This window comes from Stegostoma tigrinum, chromosome 5, assembly GCF_030684315.1.
Source record: "Stegostoma tigrinum isolate sSteTig4 chromosome 5, sSteTig4.hap1, whole genome shotgun sequence".
Classification (NCBI taxonomy): Eukaryota; Metazoa; Chordata; class Chondrichthyes; order Orectolobiformes; family Stegostomatidae; genus Stegostoma; species Stegostoma tigrinum.
In genome coordinates this window covers 86,735,777-86,750,948 of record NC_081358.1, presented here as the reverse complement: position 1 = coordinate 86,750,948, position 15,172 = coordinate 86,735,777, and the positions used below count along the sequence as shown (strand labels likewise).

Here is a 15,172-nt window from a genome sequence, read left to right as displayed (position 1 = left end):
CCTGTTATAAATCTGTCAGTCAGGGCTCCCTGATTGGATTAGATTAACAGCCCCAATCAGAGAATTCGCATTCTATGAGGTCCACATTAACTGACCTCATTGTGACTACTACAAGAGGGATATTGCATATTAAATGCCTTATTGAACTGGGACTGTTCTCCTGTTGAAGCAAGATGGCGGCAGAGGAGCAGAGCAGCTTGCAGGCTCCTTACCCAGAGCTTATCTACTCCTTCTGCTTTTTACTTTTCACAACGAGTTAACATTTCCAATCCAGTAAGACGCTTCTTCAAAGCTTCAGTTCCCAAGAAGTTGCCAGACCAGATGAATTTCACCAACACTTCCAGTTTGCATTTCAGATTTCCTGCATTTGCAGTAATTTGCTTTCATTTGACTCTTTGCCTCATTAAATTCCAGCTTTCTATTGTATCAAGCACACCAAACAAGCTAGACATTGTGACAGTCAGACATAGCAATCAAAGCAGATACCCGGTGGACTCACCTTGCTTACTGCTCCAATGATACCCAAGTTGCATTTGATCAAATAGTGATCTCTGGGTGCCAGGCCCATCCACTACTCATCCACAGGCACTGGCAACTGGCATTTGTCAGCCCTCCCCATCATGACACCTCTCCTGGCATAGTTACAGGCCACTGTGTCAGATTGTACAATCTCTATGGTATAGAAGCAGGCCATTCAGCCCATTGAGTCCACACTGACCCCCCCCCCCGAATAGCATCCCACCCTATCCCTGCATTTCCCACCCAAGACACAGCATGCAATTTAGTATGGCCAATCCACCTAACCTGCACATCTTTGGACTGTGGGAGGAAACTGGAGCACCTGGAGGGAAAGAATGTGCAAACTACACACAGACAGTTGCCCAGGGCTTGAATCAAACCCATGTCCCTGGTGCTGTGAAGCAGCAGTGCAAACCACTGAGCCGCCCAGCTTTGCATTGCATGGCACATTTTAAATTAGCATTGGAAGGCTGTTGCAAGAAAACATTTTGTGCACAGACTGGCACTCAAACTAATGGTGCAACCAGACTGTATCTCCGGGCTGTTCGCCTGGCCTCTTAGTGACTGCTGACTTAGTACCTATCTGCTTATAGCATCCATGCCTTGCCTTGCTTCACTGGGCCAACTAGCACAGTCATGCAAACAAGCTAGATGAATCGGACTGCTGACTTCTGGGCACCAGACTTCTATCAACAGGGCATTTACGTTACAGTATAGCTCCTGCTATGCCAATTTCACACCTGCACCATATGCCCCAGCAGTTTTCAGAGCAAACACATACCTTCACGCCTGCTGCACAGAAAATGTCTCAGGAGTGGGCCACAGTGAGTCCTGTGGCTCCTTCGTGGTCGGTCTGCGACGTAGGGCTAACACAGCCAGCATTCAGGGGTCCGAGCTATTGTGTTGACTGGGTGTCCCTCCACACAAACCGAGAGGAAAGATTGTGTGTTGGGGTAGGAGCAGTCTCTGGGCAAGAATTGCAATGAGACTTGGCAAATTAATCTTCAGGAACAAGTGCTGGAGCCTCGAGCGAAGGAGGGTGACGAAGGGGAATAGTGTAAAGGGCAAACGGGAAGGTATACATGCGGCAGGAGGTGTGGTGGGAGGGGCTGACCCTCACTTCACCCTCACTGCACCTCATACAGCAAGGGGCAATGTCAGAAAGCTGCACAGGTTTGGTGGGACTTGGGAAGGTGCGAAGGCTGTGGGATTTAAGGGAAGGCCTCCCATGGAGAGCATTTGGGTATTTGAGGGCCCCCTGACATGTTGAAGCGGTGGCTGCAAGCCACTGACCAAGGAACATTCACTGTCACCTTCCATCCTACTGGAAGGTGAAAGGGATGCTCTGGGGAACAAACTGGCAGTGACTACGCGGGTGTTTGGAGTAAACAACTCCCACCCGGTGAAGGAGAGAGCTTTTCAAAGGAGAGAACCTTACACACCGACCAATGTACTGTACGCAACACAGACCCACAGGGTCTTTGTTCCCTCACATCCTAATGCATTCCCCCTCCCCGTCTGTGTGCTGCACCTGCCTGCCCCCAGACGGTGCTGAACACAACTCATTGTCCACAGCACCGAGACTAGGAGAGAATGGGGCAGTTGTCCCAGGAGGATAGAAGCTGTCAGCATGACCTAATGCAGCGTGCACATGCAGACTCTCGTGCTTCCAAATGATGAAGCTGGCTGTTAGCACAGACCTCCATCCATTGAATCATTATCTGTGACAATGAAAGATGCCTGATGCTGCAATAGTGCCATTCCAGTTACACAGACAACTAGAAGTAAGGTGCAATCATCACATTGTACAAAAGTCCAAAAACACTTGCATTGCATTGTCATCAGAGATAATGGGAACTGCAGATGCTGGAGAATCCAAGATAACAAAGTGTGAAGCTGGGTGAACACAGCAGGCCAAGCAGCATCTCAGGAGCACAAAAGCTGACGTTTCAGGCCTAGACCCTTCATCAGAGAGCATCTGATGAATTGTCGAGGCCTGAAACATCAGCTTTTGTGCTCCTGAGATGCTGCTTGGCCTGCTGTGTTCATTCAGCTTCACAGTTTGTTATCTTGCATTGCATTGTCACCCGTGCGACTTATGTTCCATTAATTGGTCTGCTTGCTGTTCTCCTTACCACACTATCTTACTGTATTCTCTTGTTATACAGCTGGAGAGGCTGCTTGACAGTGAAAAGCCAGTGGGCTTGGTTGTTTTGTCAGGAGATCTGAGGGCATTTGGGTCTGGATGGGCCAGGCACGCTGAGTGAGAGTCTTGTTGTTAACTTCAGGTCGAGCTCCTTCAGTTTCAGCTTGCGAAGGTAGAAGTGGGGTGGTGGCAAGAGGGCCAGTCCTTCTCCCGAATGTCCTGAGAGGTGAATTCTGAGGGGCCTGTGTGTGTCTCCCCCGCCAGCAGGGTCCCCTCGGGCACTGGCCTGTCTCCTTGTGAAGAAGGAGCACCCGGTGTGCTTGCCAACTTCCACAAACACACGAGATTCAGTCGACGGTTGGCACAAGACAGCTTTCAACAAACTGTACTATTGCCTCCCCGCTTTCTTCACCCTACAACCAATGACTGGGGCAGTAGACTATAGGCGTGTTCACCTCTCCAGCAAACGCTGAGGGTGCTGGGGCTGGGTTTCCATATCAACCACTAATCTGTCCTTGAGGCAGACTGTCTCACTGCACTGTTGTAGCTTCTAGGAAATGAAGACCAGTGCGTCCTACATCCCTGTGTTCATCCAATCTTCTGTCGACCGCAGTTGATGGAATGAAATGTCAGACACTGCATACAACTCAAGACCAATCTGACAAGGGGTGTATTGTCCCCTTCTCCCCAATGTAAATTTTCATCCCAAAACAAAACACTTGGAAAAGCTGCTGCAACTCTGCTCCAAAAAAAAAACCCATACATTTCTGTGCAGTGTCGGCTGTTGTCAGAGTTTTGAATTTTTTTAGCTGTTTTTCCTTTTCTGCGTGAACTTAGATCCTGGAATTGTGATTAAATAAGAGTGGGCTTTGCTCTAAGGGTCCTTCAGTTTTAGATGTTGCAGGAGCTTTGACATTTTCCACTTGCTTGGCTGGTGATTCAGGGCGAGCAAAGTGAATTTATTCAACTGCCCTACGCATATCTGTACTTGTGTGGATGTGTGTAAAAAATTGTGTGTATATCTGCACAGGCAAGGGCTGTTAGAGTCTGAAATAAATTTAAGTTTATCTCCCTGGTTAACTCATGAATATTAAGCATTCTGGATGATTCTACCCAAGTGGCTCACCTTTGTAATTTATGGTTTTTCATGACTGTTCCTGATTTTAGTTCCTAATTTCTGTCCTGAAGGTAGTGACTCATGCTTTGAATTAGGTCGCAGATAGCCTTCAGAATCTCAACTGTAATAGCTGCTTTGTTTCTATCCGATAGCAGCAAGAAACTGTTCGACAGTTACTGTAAGAGAAAACTGTGATTTCGGGCTGAATTTTCCATAACAAATTGACGCAGCTTTAATTTCGTAGAGTTTCACAGGGGGTTTATCTCCATGAGCTCCAGTCAGTCATCTCATGCAATTTCACTGTGCTCACCTTATTAACGATGCAGCACACCTCCGCAATGCCACCCTGACACAATCGCATACTCATCAGTGGCAGGAGCACTCATCGTCAGCCAGACACTTCCACATCCCGTGAGTGAATCAAAAAACAAATTGCTGAGTTTCTCTCGCATTTTCTCTTTTAATCCTAGCAAGGTCACTGTCTGTTGTGAATGCATTACAGACTTGCTCAGCACCATTGGCAAGATGACAGGGGCATGAAGGCCTTGGCCTCATGCTAGGTGCCCTTTCCTCACATAGAGACAGGACAGTGTCAGGAGCACCCAACAGGGAGGAGGTACCACACACCCTGGCCTCCCAAAAGTCTGGAGGGTGCAAGTAGTTGCTAGCCATGGAGTGTGCCTTGTGTGTTTTGGGAAGACGGCCAAGATGGATTGTCTTGGGAAGCTGCTGGTCAGTTGAAGTTGCCTGGAACCCGCTCAGACTTCATGACAGAAATTGTCATCATCTCGTTTCTCTCCATTGCCTGAGAACACAGCAACCTGAATATAACTGAGGCGTGATCAGGTAATAATGCGATGTTAATGTGTGGAAAGGGGCCTGCTCGCCAGCGATTTTTTTGCAAAATGAGAATCTGATTTTTCCATTCATGCAATTGATACGTTTTCCCAGCTGCCGCACCATTGCTGATGTCATTCAAATCTCAAAAAACCTGTGAAAATGTTGAATATACTAATTTATATTCAAGTAACAAGCTGATTGCCATAGCACTTGTGTGAAGTTATCAATGCTAAAACAGCCTTTTCTCACAGCTCATTTGGTAGCAAGAATATAGAATTATTTCAATTCCATTTATCATCCAAAGCAGTGTAGTACTTAATTAATAAGTACTTCTGATAGGAAGAAAAAAATCGTCCAATTTGAGCATGCTGTCAAACAATGACTATTCCCCTGTTCAGAGGATGATGGATGTCTGAGAATGTTTACAACCTTATGTAGGAAAATTCAAGGGTGAAGACCAGGCCGTTAGGCCTATCAAACCTCACTTGTCTAATACAATAAATATCATCTCAGCGGGAAATTCTATCCAAACAATGAAATGTTTTTCCTTTACTACTCTGTCTGGCAGTTTATTGCAAATATTTATCATTCTCGGGAATGATTACAGGTGGATAATCCAATTATGAGCTTCTGATGACACATGAAACTGTGCAAGAGTGTGGTTTAGAATTCCCGAGGAAATCTTAAATTGCTTGCCCAGCTGTTCTTCCATGTTTAAGGAATATGCTGTAGATTTATGGGGTTTTGCTAACTTCTATTTTTGGATTATGTGTGAGTTTTATTCGAAGCAGTGGAACAGTGAAACCAATGCGTTCTGGATTTGTTAAGTGGTGGCTCTTTAACACTCAAAGCTCAACAATTGCATTGTAATAGCAACAGCTTTTACAAGGTAGCACTCACCCTTTTTATTGCTAGTGTCAGTATAGTCTTGAAAATAGCATACCATGTTTGGCCAATTGTGTGGAAATTCTAAAATGTGCGAAGCTATCAGTACCATGATGATGCTGATTATTCATCTCAACATTCATGTTACAAATTCAGCTCTTGACTTTGGAATGAAAGTTAAGCCGTGTGATCAGATTGCTTTAATTTGGATAGAAATTGACTCATGCTGCCGTATATCCACTTGAGGATAAATGCAACAGCAGAATTCCCTTACAATTTGAAACAGATATTTTGGACCTGTCCCTCATCAATCTCCATGGAGGGTGGACTGAATTAATATTTGGCAATGGAAGGTTTGACTTGAATAACTGAGCTACTAGTCATGAGAGACTAATTTCTTACAATCAGTCCAACATATTGATACAAGGCGAATCCAGGAGGAACATTAAAAAAGAATCAAGAATCATGGAACTCAAATGTTATCCAATATTTTAAGAAGAAAGATGATCTATGTGTTATCCAGACATTTTACTTGTTAGCTTGTCAGACAAAAATTGGGTAACGATATGGTGATGTCACAGAGCAGAAAATTGCTGCTGATTTTGATGCAAACTGTGGGATTTATATGTTTAATAGAGTCATTGAGCAAACCTTTTGGCCCACCACGTCCACGCCAACTAAACAGCCCAATCTGACCTGGTCCCAATTGCCAGTATTTAGCCCATATCCCTCTCAATCCCTCTTATTTGTGTACCCATCCAGATGTCTTTTAAATGCCCGTGATTGTACGAGCCTTCACCGCTTCCTCTGGCAGCTTATTCCATACATGCACCACCCTCTGCGTGAAAAAATTGCACCTCACGTCCTTTTTAAAACTTTCGCCTCTCATTTTAAACCTATGCCTTCTAGTTTTGGACTTCTCCCACTCTAGGAATAAGACCTTGGCTATTAGCCCTATCCATGCCCCTTATAGTTTTATAAACGTTTACAAGGTCACCCTGCAACCTCTGACATGCCAGGAAAAAAAGTCCCAGCCTATACAGCCTCTCTCTCTCACCTGTCCTGTCCCAGTAATGTCTTCATAGATAGTTTCTGCACCCTCTCAAGTTTAACAACATACTTTCTATAGAACGGTGACCAGAATTGTACACAGTATTCCAAAAGTGGCCTTGCCAATGTCCATACACCTGCAATACAATGTCCCACCTCCTATATTGAATGCTCTGAGCAATGAAGCCAACAATGCCAAATGCCTTCTTGACCACCCTGTCTATCTGTTAATCGAATTTCAAGGAACTATGAACCTGCACCCTTGGTATTTGTTTGACAACATTCCCCCTGGGACCCACCATTAACTGTTTAAGAACTGCCCTGGTTTGCGTTACCAAAATGCAACACCTTGCACTTGTCTAGATTAAACTCTGTCTGCCACTCCTGGGCCCATTAGCCCATCTGTTCAAGGCCCTGTTGTACTCTGAGATAATCTTCTTTGCTGTCCACTGCACCAGGTATTTTGGCCTCAGCTTCAAACTTACTAACCATACCTCCTACATTCACATTCAAATCATTTATATAAATGACAAAAAGCGGCGACCCCTTGAGACACACCACCGGTCACAGCCTCTAGTCTAAAAAGCAATCTTCTACCACCATCCTCTGTCTCCCACTTTCAAAGTCAATTTTGTATCCAATTGACTAGTTTAATGCTGGTTGCTGCAAGCTTAGATTTCTGGTGTTGAGTTCGTAACTTTGTTTACTTTCTCCATTTCTAAAGTAAATAACTAACTTGTAAGCATTTCTGTAGCCATGTTAATTTACTTTAGAAACAGTTTTTGAAGCCTGCCCATGGGTGCACTAGTGGAGATTTGTTTGTGACCCAGGTTGTTGGGGAGTTCTGGAATTTTTATTTTAAGCTGAGGCAGATGCCCTTTACTGAGAGAGAATAACTTTTAGTTTTGTTTTTAATTTTGGGTGTTGTTCGCTCTATGAAGATCTTGTAACCGAATGGTTGTGTGAAACTCTGCATGTGAGAAGGGAATGACAGTGATGATTACTTTGAAATGAAGAAATTTGTGTTAGTACCAGACTAAAAGTGTTGGGATGAAACCCTGAAGAGGTTACTTAAAGCTGAGTACAGGGAATCCCAGGTGTGCGGTAGCTCCAGGAAGATGCCAGTCTAGTTCCAGTCTTAAAGTTGAAGTTGTGAATGACTTAAACTGATTGAGGCACTGGGAACAGAGTTTTGGGTATACGCATGTAGCATTTTGGTTACAATTTTGTTTGCTTTCAATTTGTAAAGAATTGTTTGGGATTAATGGGATCATACTTTTAACGTGTTTATAATCTTTGAATTTGTATTATAAGTAGATGGATTGGATTATTCTATTCAACCTTCGTCAATGTGAAATAATGTCAGTTTTGTTTAGAAAAGAAAGTCTGCTGTATTGTGTACTTATTTTAAAACCATAACAAAACAAAATAAAATGCTGAACAAAAATAAATTTGCTGGAAAAGCTCAGAAGGTCTGGCATCTGTGAAGAAAAGGATCAGAGTTTACTTTTCAGGTCCAGTGACCCTTCTTCAGTACTTCCTCAGAACAAAATAAAATGTGCCCTATCAAGCCAGGCTGCAGTCTAGGATCTGAATTGAGCAGTCACAATATCATCTGGGATCATAGCACTGACATATTTTTACTTTAACTCCAACTGATGTGATAGAGTAGGACATGAAAAAGCAGGCTCTTGTAATTCACTACTGTAAGAAAGTAAAGACAATATTACCCTAGCTCCACAGAGTCGAACAATAACCTGGGCGCTAAGGCAAGGCAAATGTATTGTTCACGCATTCGTAGGATGCCACCGGTTTTATGATCACAGCCGATGTTATTTCTGAACAAGTCAGATCCCAGAATGAAAGTTGGCTTGATACTTTGTTATTTTTGTGGTGAATGAGGTGGACTCTCATTTAAGCATGAGCACTCAATGTTATAGATTTAGTTTTAACAATTCAACAGGTTTATTACATGAAAGAAATGAAGATAAAATAAAATAAGCCAAACTATTAACATATAATATGCATTTAAAGAGTTTGGAATGAATAGTAATAATATACTCGTAGTAATCCTGATAGTACTGCATTCTAGTACTCAAGTACCATAAAGGGTTGACTTAGGTGTGACATCAGTTCCTGGTCATGAGCCTATGATAGCTTCTTCCTTGATTCATCATGTAACTGAGCTTAAATTTTGTCAGCTTCAAGTGAGTTCTCCACAAACCTCTTGTATGGAACTTTTAAAGAAGGTTCTGATACTAAGGTGACCTAGCAATAGCAGGACCAGCAATATCTTTCCACTGAGGGCATGTGTACCCTAATTTGAAACTTGTAGGTGATGGTATCCTCATACATCTGCTGCCTCTGTCCTTATAGGTGCTAGAAGTTCTGGGTCTGGAATGTGCTAACAATACTAAATAATCTTCTCCCTTTCTCAAGCCTTAGACATCCAGCTTCAGCTAATTACCCTGCAAATATGCCTCAAAACTGAAACTAAAAACAAACTGTTTTCCAAGCTCTGAGGGCTTCCTCTAAGTCCAAAACAATTCCAGAATCTTCTATTTGAAAGTTTAACGCACTATTGTGCACTTTGTTCTATCATAAACTCTCCCAATGTAAAGAAATCCCCATGAATCTCCAAGAATATTTCCCTTGCATTGATATATATATATATATATATATATAATATATATATCACATTAACTTATATCAATCTGAATAGAGCAGCAATTATTGTCAATCCCTAATTGGCCCGAGAATGTGTTTCTGGACAGAATCTTGACCCCCTCTACACTACTTGGTGCTGGTACATCCATCATGCAGTTTAAAAGGAATTCCAGGATTTTGACACTGTTACTGCACAGGACCAGCAATATCTTTCCACTGAGGGCATGTGTACCCTAATTTGAAACTTGTAGGTGATGGTATCCTCATACATCTGCTGCCGCTGTCCTTATAGGTGCTAGAAGTTCTGGGTCTGGAATGTGCTGCTGAAGGAACTTTGGTAAATTGCAGCACTGCAGCATGGTACACACTGTTTCTACTTGGCACTGATGGTGGAGGGATTAAATGTTGAAGCTGTTAGATTGGGTGCTAATCAAGCTATTTGTCCTGGATTGTGAAGACTTTGATTGTTGAAGTTGCACTCAACCAAGGAAGAGGAGAATATTCCATCACACTTCTGACTTATACCTGGTGGACTACAAAATTTTTGTCATTGTAATTTTTGTGAAAGTTACACATGGTACACATTCCGAGGAAAAGATAGATACACTCATGTGGAAAAAGTATGTTTATGGACTAATATGATAAATTATAAAATTAGAACTGTTATTTGTATGGCTGGAAAGGATTTGAAATATAATGTTTTTAAAGATTGTTAGGAGATAATTGTATTTGTCAGTATGTTCTTCAGTTCCCACCCACTCTACAATGCTTCAGTTGCTACCATGCAATTCCAAAATGGGACAGTTAGTTTGAAAACAAAATTCTCTAAAGAGAAATGTGTAACTTCAACTAAAATTACAACTACAAAATTTGAAGTTAAAGCACCTCTGAAATGTGCTTAATAAAAGTAATTTTTTAAAAAATATTTGTGTTTATCACAGTTTCCTTCTCTGAACTTTCTTATTTCCTTTTCCCCTCATGAGTATCATGTTTTCCACAAATTATCACCAATCAACTTATTTTTCTTTTATGATAATTTATGATAAATTATAATAGTTAATTTAGATTATTTTCCTTTTTTTGTCTTTAGGAAATGATCTATTTCTGGTGGCAGTTCATGAACTGGGTCATGCATTAGGCTTGGAACACTCCAATGATCCCAGTGCAATCATGGCCCCTTTTTACCAATATATGGACACAGAAAGCTTCCAGCTCCCTCAAGATGACTTAGAGGGCATCCAGAAGATATATGGTTTGTCGCTGAATTTAAAATTGTAGCCTTTCAGCTTGCCACCTAGGTATAAAACTGATGTTTCCCATTGACTTCAGTGAACTGATCATTGGGAGTTTCTCTAACAAGTTCAGTTCTGTTCCACAATGTTAGTTTAATGCCCATGTGGCAGGTCTGAAGTCTAACCCAATTTTTTTTCTAATATCTGGAAGATAGTAGCTATTCTTCTTGATTTTTTTTTGTATGTTTCCGACTCCACTTTTAACTAGGTCCACCAGATAAGATTATACATCCTACCAAACCGTTACCCACAGTACCTCCACATCGCTCCAGTCCTCCAATGGATCCAAGAAAACCCAACAGACAACCAAGGCCACCTCGACCACCAACTAGGGATAAACCTTCTTATCCGGGCATCAAGCCCAATATCTGTGATGGAAATTTCAACACACTGGCTATCTTAAGAGGTGAAATGTTTGTTTTTAAGGTAAGAGTTGTTCAAGTATTAATTTGTGCACTGTTCCTGTGTAAACTTCGGAGCAACAACTTTCCCATTGTCCAAAATACCCTCTGCAGAAGAGACAGCTTCTATTCACCTCGGGTTGTATTTGTTCTTCAACTGTCGATCTCGTGCAAGCCCATATAGCACAAAATCAATTTGCAGCCTCAAGTCACATTGCCAACTGTGCCTTTTACTGAGAATAATGGCAAAAGAGCTTTGCACTTCAGTGCATTCATGAATGTAGAGCACGTTACTTCTTCGTTGGTTAATTTTCAAAGTTATGAAAGAGAGAGTGGGCGGAAAAAGATGCATAATTAACTGTTGCAGTGAAAACTGGGACTGGTGTTATCTGAGTATGTTGGGAGATTGATGTACCCTCTTTGACACTATTCTTTTATGACTCAAATAAATCATTTCTCCTTTCAAGAGAAGACATCTTATTTTGCATCAGTACTTCAGGGTGGATTTTAAAATTTTACAATATATGTACTTCTCCACTTCCTCACAATCTTGTTCATTTTAGTCGAGAGCAGTTTCTGTGTTTGAAACGATGCAATTCAAATATATACATTATTAAGTAGCTGATCACATCATGTCAGAATCATTCTGTTGATTAAAACATCCAAGCCTATTTGATAAATATAGAACTCATCATATAATTAGCACATTCCTGCAGCACAATTTGCTTTGACAACATGTTTTACAGCAGCCACTATTTGTTAGAACTATATGTGCATGTTTATATTCATATATTTTTGCTGAAAGTAGAGCAGATTGGTTTCCAGGAATAGCATTGGGGTATCTGCGACTTGAATGAACTGGACTAGCAATTGTGTATTTCCTTAATTAATAAGAAGGTAGAATAGTGAAAATTAATCACTGAGAGAAATGGAACTAGGTCAAATGCTTCTTTGGAGATTCAGCACCAGTATGGTGGGCTGATTGGCCTCCTGAGTCGGGTACATTCGGTGAGGACCATTGAAGAAACGAGAGTTTGGTATTAAATCAGGTACAATAAGAAAAGAGAGGAAAATCGATGTGTGATGAGAGTGTAAAGAGAGAAGAATAATTTAACTTTCAAATTTTACAAAATTCTTTCTATTTTCTTAAATTCTATCACTTTTAGAGCTCTAACAATACTGATGACGTGACTGATGCATGGTTATTTTTTAGTACAAGGGGATGACTGGCAGTAAATAACTTTAATTACATGACAACAGGTAGTTGGACTGGAGTGAATTGGAGGTAACTCTCAGCGGCAAGTTCTTTTTGTGTATGCTTTCCTCACAATTGTATTAATCTCATAACTTTCAGTACATACTAAAAGTGAAGCAGACGGTGAGCAGCCATTTATCACAAACCTAATAATGGAGTAGCACAACTTAAAACAGTAGTGTTGGAATTCTGTGTTTTACCATGCAAGCTGCTGTTACCTGACATTTCTGCTGTGTTTGCATGCGAAAGACAAAGAGCAAGATTAGTCTGTTACCTTGACAGCAATTTATTGGCCAATATGTATAATGTTTCCAAACTCTGGAAATTCTCAGAGTTGGTACAGAACATTATTCTGTTTCAAAATTCTTATGATTCATATCGATTAGATTAGAAAATACGTGTGCAAATTCTTCCAAATTTTGTTGCAAAGTCACTCCAGTCCTCCTGGGCCAGAGAATTGCTCTTATATCAGAGAGATGCAACTGGTATGGGTTAAGCTGAGTGTCACCACACCTCATGCATACAACTAGGGAGTGAAATAATTGAATAAACATGACATCAAAGCTTTGGCAAAATTATGAAATGATTTTTAAAAGGTAGTCTCCTAGTATCAAAGCCTTGCGCCGTTTCTTACTTTCATTGAGACTGATGTGCAAATAGCACTTTATGAAGGTTCCCAATGGCTTAAATGAACTACGTTTCAGAGATAGTAGGAACTGCAGATGCTGGAGAATCTGAGATAACAAGATGTAGAGCTGGAAGAACACAGCAGGCCAAGCAGCATCAGAGGAGCAGGTAAGCTGACATTTTGGGCCTAGACCCTTCTTCAGAAGAAGTGTCTAGACTCGAAACATCAGCTTTCCTGCTCCTCTGATGCTGTTTGGTCTGCTGTGTTCATCCAGCTTTACACCTTGTTATCTATGAATGAACTATGTTTTTTTTAAATGTAATTTAAAAAATTTTCAACATTACAAAGAATCACTTATTCTGTTCACCCATTAATGTCCATAAAATGCTAACAAGCCGATAGACACTGCTCAGCAAAGCTCAGATTCACTGCGCAGAGAATGATACTCAGCTAGCAGTATAATTCAGAACAATTAATCTTATATTGTTCTAAGCAGACAGATCAATCTCCACCTTCCAGTGGAACAACATTGCTGAGTTAGGAATGGATGTACACACTTGAAGAAGATATACTGCCTTTAGACATGCTTGCTGACAGAAAAGGCTAATACTGAGAGGTGATGTAAGTTGCTGCACTGATTGTCACTGCCAAACCTTTGACTCCAATTTGCCCCAATTCTGTAAAGTAATGTAAAAATCCCATTTTGCTTGTGAATAGTATAGATTATCTGTGTTGCTTTTTCCTACTCAAGTATCTATTGTAAACAGTTAGTAAAAGTTTCTCTGCACCATTAAAATGGCAGCCACAATTCTTTTTACATCTGACTACAATCTCCCAACATAGTGACAATGCTAGTAGACTCCTCAGTTGGCAATACTTCCCATCCATCAAGAGTGATGACAGGAATATTTGAAATAGCCAGCAGCACACAGACATGTTCTTATGTTTCGTCAACACCATGGATGGAGATGATCTGTGAAACAATCCCCCAGACAGTCAGTTTGCAGTAGACAGTCCACAGTAGGAGAGCTCTTAGAAAACTCCCAGTCAGGGTCACAAAAGATGGCGAACAAATGGTCAGATCAAAAGGCACTACTTGACCACAAGCAAATTAACTCACACCTTCTTGGCTGAAGAACATGTGAAGGAGTTTAGTGCTGGATAGGGCCCTCCTCTTGCCTGAGTCTCTGTACCTTTATTACAGACAGAATGTAGGTGTTCTGCAAAATGGTCACCCAGCCGATGATTTGCTTCCACAAATGTAGAGGAGACCACATTGTGAGCAGCAAATACAGAAACCTAGATTGAGTGAAGTACAGACAAAGTGCTGCTTCACCTGGAAGGTACGTTTGGGCCTTTGCATACTCAGGAGGGAGGAGGTAAACAGGTAGGTGTTACACCTTCGCTGGTTGCATGGGAAGGTGCTGTGGGGGTAATGAAGGAGAAGTGGACCAAGGTACCCCAGAGGCAGCAGTCACTGTCGAATGCTGACAAAGGAAGGGAGGGGCATATTTTTGTGACATCCTACTGGAGAGGTTGGGAAACATCCATACAAATGAACCTGAGCTTCCTGTTGCCTGCCGTGTCAACACACCACCACGTTCTCACATCAACAAGTCTGCCTCAGGCTCGCTGTAGTGTTCCAGCTAAGATCAGTGCAAGCTCAAAGAGCAGCTTAACACTTTTTTGCTTGGGGACCCTGTGCAACCTCTAGAGCTCAACATGAAGTTCAATAACTTTGCAGCCTGATTATGTCCTTCCATGTTTTTAAACTCACCACCACATCCTGGTCCTGTGATGTCTTGGGTTGCTTTCAGCACTACTAACCCATCCTCACCCCACTCTTAGTCCTCATTATGGCTTACTCAGTTTCTCTTCTTACCTGCTTTACTCTCATTAATCCCCTTGTTTGCCTACCCCTTTCATCCCTCTCTCTCTCTCTCTCTCTCTCTCGGCTCCATCTCAGACCCGTCTTCAGCATAAATATCGCCTTTTCCTCGCTGCTGTCACTTCTGATGATGAGTCACCGGAGTTGAAACATTAACTGCTTTCTCTCCACGAATGCTGTCATACCTGCGTAGTTTCATCAATCATTGTTGCCAACTTGTGCCTCATAGCCTTGTTGTTCTGTTTGTTTAGATTCATGAACAGCTTTGAATTTGGCTGCTTTACTCTCCATCTTAATGGAGAATTCGATCATATTAAGCTAACATTTCCCCAAAGGACTGTTCACAAATAGATCACTAATGAATACTTTCTCATTTCTCAGTACACTGTCTAAAATAGCCTGGTTGGCTCCTTAATATTCCGAACTAAAATAAAAACTCTTCCACACTAAAAGAAATCCTCCTCAATATCATTGCTACCTTGAT

General features: G+C 41.6%; 1 protein-coding gene across 1 annotated transcript in view; it reads left to right on the top strand.

Moving 5' to 3' along the window:
• LOC125452081 (matrix metalloproteinase-16-like) overlaps positions 1-15,172 on the top strand; it is a 233,385-nt gene that overhangs the window by 141,339 nt on the left and 76,874 nt on the right. Inside the window, exons 5-6 of the mRNA XM_048530053.2 lie at positions 10,315-10,476; positions 10,725-10,942. Coding sequence (XP_048386010.1) covers positions 10,315-10,476; positions 10,725-10,942 — 380 coding nt within the window. The remainder of the gene's footprint in view (positions 1-10,314; positions 10,477-10,724; positions 10,943-15,172) is intronic.